Source organism: Microtus pennsylvanicus, chromosome 2, assembly GCF_037038515.1.
Source record: "Microtus pennsylvanicus isolate mMicPen1 chromosome 2, mMicPen1.hap1, whole genome shotgun sequence".
NCBI classification, from domain to species: Eukaryota; Metazoa; Chordata; class Mammalia; order Rodentia; family Cricetidae; genus Microtus; species Microtus pennsylvanicus.
In genome coordinates, this window is record NC_134580.1 from 132,465,163 (window position 1) to 132,478,185 (window position 13,023).

The 13,023-nt window shown below is 38.9% G+C and overlaps 1 protein-coding gene and 1 pseudogene across 1 annotated transcript in view; one reads left to right on the forward strand and one right to left on the reverse strand.

Annotated features, from left to right (window-relative positions):
- Positions 1 to 13,023, reverse strand: part of Rbl1 (RB transcriptional corepressor like 1) — a 63,552-nt gene that overhangs the window by 30,392 nt on the left and 20,137 nt on the right. Inside the window, exons 10-13 of the mRNA XM_075962815.1 lie at positions 10,584 to 10,696; positions 10,326 to 10,429; positions 2,882 to 3,019; positions 425 to 589 (exon numbers count right to left, since the gene is read on the reverse strand). Of these exons, the coding sequence (XP_075818930.1) occupies positions 425 to 589; positions 2,882 to 3,019; positions 10,326 to 10,429; positions 10,584 to 10,696 (520 nt within the window). The remainder of the gene's footprint in view (positions 1 to 424; positions 590 to 2,881; positions 3,020 to 10,325; positions 10,430 to 10,583; positions 10,697 to 13,023) is intronic.
- Positions 8,329 to 9,595, forward strand: LOC142845234 (transcription factor A, mitochondrial pseudogene; annotated as a pseudogene).

Here is a 13,023-nt window from a genome sequence, read left to right on the forward strand (position 1 = left end):
TCGAAAAAAACCAAAAAAAAAATTGATGGGGCAATGGTGGTGTATGCCATTCATCCCAGCACTTAGGAGGTAGACTGCAGATAGATCTCTGAGTTGAGGCCAGCCTGGTCTACAGAGTGAGTTTTTTTAATTAATTAATTTATTTATTTATTAATTTATTTATTTTTTGGTTTTTCGAGACAGGGTTTCTCTGTAGCTTTGGTGCCTGTCCTGGAACTAGCTCTTGTAGACCAGGCAAGCCTCGAACTCCCAGAGATCTGCCTGCCTCTGCCTCCCGAGTGCTGAGATTAAAGGCGTGCGCCACCACCGCCCGGCCTAACAGAGTGAATTTTAAGACAGCCAAGGCTACACAGAGAAATACCATTTAGAAAAATCAAACCAAACCAACCAAACAAAAAATGCTACTAACTTAGCCCTAACTTACTTCTTCACATGTAGGAACTTTGTTTGCAGAAGCATGGAGAGCTTCCCACAGTGCAGAATTATTACTCCAAGCCAAACTCTCCAAAATCTGTTCTTCAATATTGTTTAGATGTTTTACCATATCTCTGGAAAGTCCCTCCTCTGAGCGGATCACCACCTCAATAACCTGGAAAGGAGAAAGTTGAAACAACAATGAGGTTAGATTAACAAGCAATCACTGGTCTAGACATACAAACACGAATGACTAACTTTACTGCCACATAGAACCACATAATTCTGTGAACTGCTAGTATCTGCATATATAATAAACTAAAACACAAGATGCTTTTAAGCCTTTTTTCCCTTTCTCTTTATTGTTCTCATACAATACATCCTGACTGTAGTTGCCCCCCCCCCAACCTTCCCTCTACCCTCCAGATCCACTGACCCTCCATCTCCCTCCAGAAAAGAACAGGTCTTCCAGGATATCAACCTTTAAAATATTAACACATATGGGTGATGTGGGATTCCCCTCTGTATGCTATGAATGTTTTATTACCATTGCTTATTAAAGAAGCTGTTTAAGCCAATGACTTAGTAGAGTCAAGCCAGGTGGGAAATCCAAACAATGATATAGAGAGAAAGTGGGCAGAGTCAGGGAGATGCCATGTAGCTGCCGAAGGAGAAACACGACAGCCGCCAGCCAGAACCTTACTGGTAGGCCACAACTTTGTGGTGATGCACAGATTAATAAAAATGGGTTAATTTAAGATGTAAGAGTTAGCTAGAAATATGAATAAGCTATTGGCTAAAAAGTATTTTAATTAATACAGTTTCTGTGTGATTATTTTGGGTCTGGGCAGCTGGGAACGAAGAAGCAGCTTCTGCCTATATATAGGGCTGACACAACAGTTAAAATGTTTTCTACACAAGCAAGGAGACTGGAGTTCAGAACCCCAGAACTCAAATAAATGTTGGTGGATGTGGTAGCCTGCCTGTAACTCCACCTTGGAAGGCAGAGATGGGGGATCCCTAGAGCAGGCTGGCTAGCAAAACTAGTTATATTGGCAGATCTGGGTTTCATTAAAAGACCCTACCTCAAAAGAATATGGTAAGAGGACAGTTAAGGAATATTCCCAACATCAACTTTGGGTTTCCACAAGCACACGCTTATAGGTTAATGCCTGCTCACACACATGTGAGCATGCTTACACACACTCATACATACCACAGACACCGACACATGAAAAGGAAATAAAATAGAAAACAATACTACTACATGGTTGAGATAAATGTCAGTGGAAGAGCACTTGTCTGCTATGCGCAAAGTCTTGTGTTCTAACTCCAGAACCAAGCTAATCAATTAGTCAAAGAACAGAGTAAAATAAAATTACACACATTTCTTTCATGTCTTTTTGGTTTTGTTTTTTGAGACAGGATATCAGATAGTCCAGGCTGGCTGTAAACCTTATATGTAGCCAAGGACGAACTTCTGATCCTCCTGCCTCCATTTCCTCAGTGCTGGATTACAGGCACGCTCATAATCCTCATATCTTTCTTTTTAACAGATAAAAACAGATCCAATGGGCATAAACTGGCGAGTAGTATAAAAGTAGTATAAAAGGAATATAGTCCTAGCTTCCAGTCCAGTTTTTTAACCAACTTCCCTTTTCCAATATCGCCAAAGAACAGAATGAACTATTTGAAAGTAACAATATGCTTCTCTAAGAAAATACTGACTAGCTAATGAATGACTCTAGCACAGGGAGAGGACCTAGAGGCTCTGGAATGATAGACTTTTAAACCCACAGCAGTATCTGGGTACATGCTAAAGGAGAAAATCTGAAGTTAAGTACTGAGTACCAGGTCACATTTTCAAGTCGGTGATTTGTAAAAGAACTCAAACTATGAAATTTGGCTCAATATATCCTTCCTTTCCTTTTATCTTTGATTACACCTCAAAAGGAATAATTATTATCAGAACACCTCCAAAATATTTTATAAACATTGCTGATGGGGGAGTGTCATATATCAATCTGTTGATTTCATTGGTTAAGCAATAAAGAAACTGCTTGGCCCTCATAGGTTAAAACATAGGTGGGTGGAGTAAACAGAACAGAATGCTGGGAGAAAGAAGCTGAGTCATTGAGTCGCCATGATTCTTCCACTTCAGGCAGACGCAGGTTAAGATCATTCCTGGTAAGCCAGCTCGTGGGCTACACAGATTATTAGAAATGGGCTAGTCCAGGTGCGAGAGTTAGCCGAGAAAAGGCTAGATATAATGGGCCAAGCAGTGTTTAAAAGAATACAGTTTCCGTGTAATTATTTCGGGTAAAGCTAGCTGTGCGGGCGGCCGGGTGCCGGGGACACAGCCCCGCCGCTCCTATTTCAACACATTGCAATTGTGTTTCTTCAACATTAAGATAAATGTGTTTATGTGAGATATACATACCATAACGGAACTTTGCAATCCTCTTACCTTATAAAAATAAAATGGTTGCAAATCAAGAACTTCAATAATCCAAGGGAAAGTACGAGGTGAGCTATAGGCAAAGAGCACAATTTCCAAACAACAAGCCATCAAGGATCTATGAAATATATCTTGCTCTAAAAGAACCTTGGGGAAGAAAGAGATCAGAGTTTAGCATTTCTCAGTAATTTCAGCCTTGGTCTTTCTAGAGAAAACTATAAACTAGTAGTTGGGAGATTTGTATTCAAGACTTAATAAAAACTAATCTAGGCAGGTGGGGAGGGAGAACGGACTATAAAAAACAGACAAAATAATCTTTAAAAATGTTAAATTACCAGAGATAACAGGATAATGAGGATATCTAAATAGGATATATGTTATATACATATGTATGTATCACATATATAGTACATACACATATATATCATTCTCAAGCTGGTAAACTTTTCCAATTACATTTAATCTTGCTTACTGTAGATTTTGAATTTAAATGAGGCGCACATAAAAATCTTCATTGAAATGTTAACAAATAAAATAGGTAATATTCCCATTGAGAGAAAAACTTAGGATTGGCTTTCTTTTTCTTTAATTATTAAAAATACGAAAATTTAATTTTTTTTTTTAATTTTTCGAAACAGGGTTTCTCCATAGCTTTTGGTTCCTGTCCTGGAACTAGCTCTTGTAGACCAGGCTGGCCTCGAACTCACAGAGATCCACCTCTCTCTGCCTCCCGAGTTCTGGGATTAAAGGCGTGTGCCACCGCCGCCCAGCCCAAAATTTAATTATTTTGTCAGCATAAATGTTAATACTAAAATAGAAGGTACTAATACTAAAATAAAATAATGCAACTGTAAAAGTTCAGAGAAAAATATTTCACTGGGAAGTCAAAAACTTCTCTCACTACTGAATATAAGATGATCTAATACTGAGTATAAGATCTAACATGTTTTCAGGGTTATTATTTTCCCTTTTTGGTTTTTTGAGACAAGGTTTTTCTGTGTACCCCTGGCTATCATAGAACTTGCCCTGTAGACCAGGCTGGCTTTAAACTCATAGAGATTCACCTGCTTCTGGCTCCTGATTGCTGGGATTAAAGGCATGCACCACCACAGTCTGGCTATGTTTTCAGTTCTTAAAAATAGTTATTTGGGGGTCAGAGGAGAGATGGCTCAGTGGGTAAAGTTTCCTGACAACCAAGCTTGACAACCTGAGTTTGAACCCTAGGCCCCATACAGTAAGAGTGAAACTGACACCTCAACTCCACATTCACACCATGTCATGTGCATACATACACACACACACACACACACACACACACACACACACACACACACACAAAACATATTTTTTAAAAATGGCTATTTGAGCCAGCACAGCAGTTCAGTGGGTGCAGGTACCTGCTATGCAAGTCTGACAACCTGAGTTTGATCTCTGAAGTCCACATAAAGTTGGAAGGAAAAAACTGAGTCCATAAAGTTTTCCTCTGACCTCCAAACCTGCACCATGAAATGCACATGTCTGTACATATATCATATACACAATATTTTTAAAATTTACATTCATTTATTTTACTTGAGCATGTGTTTGTATGTATGCACACAACTGTACCCATTTGGAGGTATTTTATGTGTGCTTTGGGGATCAAACTAAGGTTGTCAGCTTTCACAGTAAGTGCTTTTTACCCACTGAATCATCTTGCTGGACTCCAAAATTACTTTCTTAAAATCTGTCTATTGTCCTTCTTTTATCAAAAATCAGCACAGATCAACAAAAGAATAAAAGAATAGGAACCCCATCTAGGATAAGTAATCTGTAACTACAAACCACAAGTCACAATAGACAAAACCAAGTGGAGAAAGGATGATAAATGACTCAGCAGCAGAAAGATATTCAAATATACCTGAGGGTCTGTAGACAGACACTTAAAAGGACTTGATATATGAAACCTGAAGGAACCAGCAACTGAAGGCATAGGCACAATGCAAAGTAGGAATAAGGCAAGGACTGACACAGAGTGGCAATTTGAAAGTCTGCAGAGTGTGGGAAGCTATACACAATCAGTATTTGAAGGGTCAAATGATAGAAAACTGTTCTCTAGAGAAACTGAACAAGACTCATAGGTACTTAAGAAGAGGTGAAAGTCTGTAAACTGGACAGTTTCCCTTCCTTGTCTTGCTCTATATTACCAACAACCAGGTAAGAGATTAGAACAGAAAACCACTGGACTTTACCCTCAGTTTATTACCTTTTTAATGCCTTATTCATTTGGATAATACATGTAAGTGGATAATCCAGAGTTACCCAGCGTTTACAGAAAACTGATGGAGGAAGGTCATTGGTTAAATAAAGAAACTGCCTTGGCCTGGATAGGACAGAAAATTAGGTAGGCGGAGTAAACAGAACAGAATGCTGGGAGGAAGAGGAAGTGAGCTCAGACTCGATAGCTCTCATAGCCAGGGCAGAAGCGATGAAACTCTGACCCAGGATGGACGTAGGCTAGAATCTTCCCGGTAAGTGCACCTCGGTGCTACACACATTAATAGAAATGGGCTAAGCAGTGTTTATATGAATACAGTTTGTGTGTTGTCATTTCGGGGAATAAGCTAGCCAGGCGGCCGGGAGCTGGCGGCAGGAATGCAGCCCGCAGCTCCTTCAACAGAAAACCTCCCCTTGAACTACAGAACAAAGCACATAGAAACATTTGGGAGACATGTTGAGCAACAGAAGAAAACATCAAAGAAATGTAGTTAACCATAGAGAATAAATTTTTTTTTTGTTTTTGTTTTTTGTTTTTCGAGACAGGGTTTCGCTGTGGCTTTGGAGCCTGTCCTGGAACTAGCTCTGTAGACCTGGAACTAGTCTGGAGCCTGGTCTACAAGAGCTAGTTCCAGGACAGGCTCCAAAACCACAGAGAAACCCTGTCTCAAAAAACCCCCCAAAAAAAATAATTTAGGAGTATATGCTCAGTGGTAGAACACTTTCTTCATATGTACAGGGCTTTGAGTTCATGAGACAGAGCATTGTAAAATTATCAAACAAAACAAACATAATGAACCATAAGACATAAGTTTAGACGAAAAGGGTAGCTCTGTAGGAATGCCCAGTGAATGATGTAAAACTCACAAAAGGGCACATTAGGAGTGTAGTGTTGTAGCCCAACTGACATATGCAAGCAGAAAATCAGGAAGGAAAGAGACTCATCAATGTCATGGACAATAACAGAAATAACAGAGCATTCCACACAATAGCAGAATACACATTTTCTACAGAACACTTACCAAGATAAACTCTGTCTGAGGCTACAAACATAGTATCAATGAATTAAAAGAGGCAGGTTCATACGATGTGCTATAAAACTGTAAGAAGGCTAAACAGTGGCTGAGTGTAGCGTGCTACAGAGGACCAGCATGAAGGCCTTTCTAACAGAGAGTTCTATGTGATAGATACCATTGTCTGTGGTTTTGCTTTCTAAGGTTTCTTTCATTTGCCCAAGGTCAGTCTTGATTCAAAAATCTTAAATGGAAAATCACAGATAATAATTCTTAAGTTTTAAATTGTGTGCTATCCTGAGCAGTATAATAAAACACCATACTGCCTCACTTTATCTTGCTGTGGATGTTAATCATCACTTTGTCTAATATATGCACACTGTATAAACTATCTGTTTATCAGTCATTTAGTCGTAGTGATTATGATGTGTATCTCGGTGCTTATGTTTACAAAACCCTAATTTTACTTAATAATGACCTTAAAGTACAAGAGTAGAGACCGTAGCAATTTGAGTATGATAAAGAATAACCACAAAGTGCTTTGTCTAGGTGAAAGAATAAAAGTAACATAAGGTACTTGAGAGAGAGACAGACAGATAATAGTCACATAACTTTCATTATAACATCTTGTTTTACCTATTATTAGTAACAATTATTAGGTTACTCTCTCACTGTGTTTATATAAATTAAACTTTATCATCCAGGCATGCAGACACACCTATCATCCCAACATATGGGAAGCAGAGCAGAAAGATTGTAGCCAAACAAAACAAAAGTAGGCTGGTGAGATGGCTTGGCATCAAGGGTTCTTTTCACGAAACTTGAATAAATGAGTTCAATCTCTGTGATATACCAAGATGGAAGGAGAAAACCTAAAACTGCCTTATAACCTCCATATATATGCTACAACATGTATGCATATGTGGGTAAATATATGCTTAATAAATGATAATTACTTCAAAACCCAAAAAGCAAGCAAAAAATTATCACCATATATATAATATCCAATATTACATACACACACTATATATGTGTATCCATATGTATGTGCATGTGTGTGTGTATATATATATATCTAATAGATATATCAGATATATCTATTCTGAGAATATAAATATAATATTAGGAGATATCTGAAAATTCCTTCCTCCCAAAAGGAGGACTACTGTCTTTTATTTTTTGTGGTTACATAACCCACACATGATACACCTGAAGAAGGGTAGGCACAGTATTTCACTATCAGTTTCTTGGTTTTGATACCATGCTACTTAAACTGTAATCCCTGTATGAAAATTATCTATTACTTTTGCAACTTTCTAAGAATTTATAACTACTTCAAAATAAAAGTAAAAATTTTACTTCTTCCTCAGGAGTTCCATTAATATGTCAGTCTAATTCGTAAGAGACAAATGTATGAAATTCTAGAAAAAGAACCAATACTAAAGAAATAAGATAAAAATTTCAGGATGAAAACAGAAGAATTGTTTTGTAATAGTTACACAGCATCCGTACATATCTACCTGTTTCTACTGGGACAAGAAACTCTCAAGAGCGGCAGCTGTAGAGGGAACAGAGGAAAAGAGGCGAAAACTGAACCATTTTATGATAGGTTTAACTTAGTAGAAATTTTCTTTTAGGGGTTAGAGAGATGGATCAGATAAGAGCACTTGATGCCAAGCCTAACAACCTGAGTTTGATCCACAGGACCTATATGGCAGAGAGAGAGCATGCTGACTCATGCAAGCTATAGTTAGAGACATGACACTAACCCCACCCCACCCCGAAACTAAATACAAACCTAAGTACATAGTAAATGTACAGAACAAAACAGAAAGAAAACACTCTTAAAATACCTTGAAGTGATTAGATTTGGTCAAATGTTCAAAGGAAACTTTTTTTTAAAAAAAGATAAACAAATACTATTTTACAATTTAAGAAACTTTGAGTTATGAACAAATAAATAATTGTTAACTCAATACTTTGAGGTCAGAGTGCTTACCAACAGTAACTCGGAATGGAGAACATAGAAAGATCACTTATAGGAAAAGAACACTGATGGTATACCAAAGATGATGTTTTCGTATTTCACCTTTGTACCTCAAGATGTATGGTGTGTCAAAATCAGAAGTAGAAATTAAAAATAAAACCATCTTGTTCAAGTCTATCATAAACTGCTGATTCCTCAGAATGGCCTACAGAGCCTGTAGAAACACTGTTTCCGACAACAAACCGCCCATGGTGAGCATGCAGGCTGCAATGCTGTGTGCAGGTACCATGTTGACACTGAGGGCAGCACTGGGCTAGCAAGCGATGGCACTGCTCCAGGGCCTCTAGGGGGTGCTGAGGGCACTTGGGCACTTGCGGGCAGAGATGTTTGAGGGCATGGGTCCACATAGGCTTGCTGCTCAACTTTGTTGGTATTCCTAAAGATTTTTCACTCAACTTGGGTAATTATCCAAAAAACCTCTGAGTTCATATCCTCAATTTTCTACAGAACTTAACCCAGACTTAAAGCTAAACACCCAGACGTGAAACTTTCAGAACTGGTTTGATGGAGGAAGGTCATTGGCTAATAAAGGAACTGCCTTGGCCCATTTTATTGGTTAGAGCATAGGTAGGTGGAGTAAACAGAACAGAACGCTGGGAGGAAGAGGAAGTGAGGTCAGACTCCACAGCTCTCCTCGCGGGAGCAGACGCCTCAGAAGAGACGCCATGCTCCCGGCTCCCGGGAAGATGCACGCAATGAAGCTCCAACCCAGGATGGACCTAGGCTAGAATCTTCCCGGTAAGACCCGTGCTACACAGATGATAAGAAATGGGCTAGTCCAGGTGCGAGAGTTAGCCTAGAAGAGGCTAGATAGAAATGGGCCAAGCAGTGTTTAAAAGAATATAGTGTCCGTGTAATTATTTCGGGGCATAAGCTAGCCGAGCAGGTGGCCGGGGTGCTGGGAACGCAGCCCCGCTGCTCCTATTACTACACCCTGTGGAGGGAACTACTGTATTAAGATGAAAAGAAGAAAAAAAAAGAGTATATTAAGCTAATTTTAAGGCAGAATGGAGTTAGCTGTGAGAAGTTTAAATAACAGCTAACTCCAAGTCAGTTGATGTCTTCTTAGAAAGAAATCAGGCAAAAACATTTTTAAAAGAAAGCATTATTAAAAAGGAGAGAATTAATTTTGCTTGGAAAACCAAAAAGACCTCAATCAGCAGATTTACTATGTGAAAACTTCCCAGAGGCTAAAGATGAACCCGCTCAGGGAAAATTGAGGACTATACATAGGCTTGGAAAAGCCTTCCTAGTGCACAAAAACAGGCATAGATTCAGCTTGCTGAAGATGACAGAATTCATTATGATAATGAAATGACGTCTTGGGAAGAGCAAATGGCTAGAGTTGGACAAAGAGATCTCATCAGTCATAGTGTGAAGCTATCAAGTGATATCACTGAGAATTAAGAACGAAGACAGGGTTGTCTTTGTGATTAGGCACAGGAAACCAATACGTCTCAACGCCTCAAGTTGTCGTCAAAACAGAAAGCATAAAGTTGGTTAACATTTAATATTAAATTCCTTTCTCTGTAGCTCATGAACTTCTGCTAGTTGAATACATTTCTATGATATTCTCAAGCCCTGACAGACAGTGGGAATTTCCATCTTTTGCTTACAAACTGGAGAGGACACTGTCCATGCAGATGTGATGGTGATCATTCTGCCCATGATGGAGGCAGACAGTGTGAGAGGCTTTTATGCTGATGACAGTTACTGTGGGTGTGTGAAGCTTTTATACCCATGACAGTTATGTGTGAGTGTGCACCCTTGTGTTCTGGGGCCAGAACCGTTTTCACAGCTGTCGCAGAGCTGTGACATCACTGATTTTTCCAAGCAGCTTCCACACTCTTTAGAAGTCTAGTTCCTAGGCACAAGTTAAGTGTAGAGTTGATGGTTGTACACAAGTGACTGTTGGCATCATGACAGCTTTTCTTAGTGGGAACAAAGAGATCTGTACACCTTTCTCATTACCTTTTTCCTAAAGCAAAAACTAAGAATTATGTACCAAATCTATGCATATTGTCTATATTACATAGAGTAAAAATTCTAATTTGCTTCAAAAGAAAAAAAAACAAACTACTACTTCCCTGGTAGGGCTCTGAGGCCTTGCTGTTGACTAGAGGGTAGATTTACTTACTGACATGTCCATTCCATGAAGTCTTCGTGTTTCCTGGACCATTATAGTCTCTAATATTTTATAATACAAAATTTCTGCCAGTTTTAGTCTGTTTACAGCAAAGTCTATGGGAAATAAAGGAAAGCACATGCTAATGAAACTGTGATGACAACTAAAGAGAAAAACTTAAATTGCTACTTTAACTGTAAAGGAAAGAGTTCTACTATGGGGGACATTCTCCAAACTTAATACTGTGCACTTTTAAATGTCTCTTCTTACCTATGTGAGATCCTGACTGTTTATCTGTGGACTGAGTATAGTGTTGGCAGAAAGTCTCTCCTATTCCTTTCACTATTCTCGTAATGTTTTCCATAGGATTCCGCATACAAGATCTATAAAATACAAGAGGAGTCCACTTACTAGGAAAAAGCACAGATTACCAACATTTCTCAAAACTGGGATGTAGCTCAGTGCTAAGACTGTTTGCCTAGCACATCCAAGACCATTGTGAACACACACGCACGCACACACACTTACAGAGTCTGGTGAGCTTAGCACTGGGATACAAAATCATGAAGATCGTGAGTTCAAGATCAGCCTGGGTTACCCAGCTAAAGAACAAACAAAACTAAAACCCTAAAAACTAATAGTTTTTAGTGGGTACTATTATCAGTTGTGAGCCTATAAATTTAAATAAAGCTTTACATATATAAAGCAAGTAAGACACAAAAATATGTAGTCCCAATAAATTTCTATAATAAAATAAAAGTAGTAAAATTTCATATATAAAAAATTACATATAAATTTTTAAAGTTTGATTCCCTTATATATGTTACATAAATGCAAGTAGAGATATGTCTTTGTGGCTGGCTTATTTTATTTAGTATATTCAAGGCCAAGATGCTATGGTATACGACTGACCTTCCTTCCTTTTAGAGGCTAAATAATACTTTATTCTATGTCTACAAATACTGTTTTCTTTGATTTGTTCACCTATAGGCATTTTGCTTCCACAATTTGATGACTGTGAATAATGTTGCAGAGAATACAATATATAAACATCCCTTATATCCCTCTAAATCCTATTTTCAGCACATGAGAAGCAGAGGCAGGCAGATCTGTGCGAGTTTCAGGCCAGCCAGGGCTGTATAGTAATACCCTGTCTCAGTAACAACAGCAAAAACCATGTAACAACAAAAGATCCTGTTTTCAATGCTTTGAATACATTTTTCCAGAAGTGGTATTAACCAAGTCATATGATAATCAACTTTTATTCTTTTTTGAAGGGGTTGATTTTTTGAGACGGGGTTTCTCTGTCTAACAGTTCTGGCTGTCCTGAAACTTGCTTTATAGACCAGGCTGGCCTTGAACTCACAGAGATCTGCCTGTCTCTGCCCCACAAGTGCTGGGATTAGGGGCATGCACCATCACCACTGTCTGGCCAACTTTTATTCCTTATAAATATTACTGTGCAATGGTCTACATGTGGACATCCGAGGACAACTTGGAGACTGGCTCTCTTTCCACCATGGGTGCCAGGCATCAAATTCAGGCTGTTAGGACTGTACAACAAGCATTTTTACCCACCTCACCAGCCTAATTTTTACTATTCTGAGGAAACACTGTATCAGTTTCCACTATGATTGCTCCTTTTTTCAATCCTCAAAAATAATGTCTAAGGATCCTAATTTCTTCCTATTCTTACTAACACTAATGATTCTTATAGCACGAATAATAAAAACCCAGAGACAGATATTGGAGTTCAAGCCAAAAATGAGAAAAGCAAAGCAGCCTGTCACTAGCTCTTACCTCTACCTCAGACTGAAATGGGCAATCCTGTCTCCACGAATCCTCAGATTGAGACTGAGCATGAGACCTGTCTCCTCCCATTTTATATTCCTCTCTAGTGCTGGGATTAAAGGAGTCACCACCACTACCCAGTCTCTATGACTAACTAGTGTGGCTGCTGGGATTAAAGATGTGTGCCACCACTGCCTGGACTGTATGGCTGACCAGTGTGGTTGCTTTGAATTCTGATCTTCAGGCAAGTTGTATTTATCAAAACAAATACTACACCACTATAGATTCTATCTTTTGGGGGGTAGAGTGAAAGATTTGGCAATCTTGATGGACAGAAGTGACTGCTCACTGTGAGTTGATTTACACTTCTCTAGTTAGTAATGCTCACTACTCTTTCATATTTGCTATGTGTCTCTCTGGAAAAATAATGTAGTGCTTTAAACATTTAAAAAACTTATAAATTTATTAATTTTGTATGGATGAAGGGGGATATAGGTCATGGCACATGTGTGTAGGTCAGAAGGAACCTTGAGGGAGTTGGTTCTATACACTATGTAAGTCTTGGGGACTAAACTTACCAGGTACTTGCTGAGCTGCTTTACTACCTTGCTTAAGCATTTTTAATTATGTTATTTTGCTGGGTATGGTAGTGCACATTTGGTGTCTGCTTGTGCACCAAACGCATGCAGTGCCCACAGAGGCCAAAGAGGGTCTCAGTCTGATGAAGGTGCTGGGAATCAAACCCGGGATTTCTGGAAAAGCAACAAGTGCTATTGACTGCTGACCCATCTCTCTGTCCCAGGAGTATTCATTATTCTGTATTATATTTGTTTTGTGTAAATGTAGGAGGGGGCACTTGTGTATCACAGGACACATCTGGAGGGCAGAAGACATCCAGGAGTCAGCTCTCTCCTCCCAC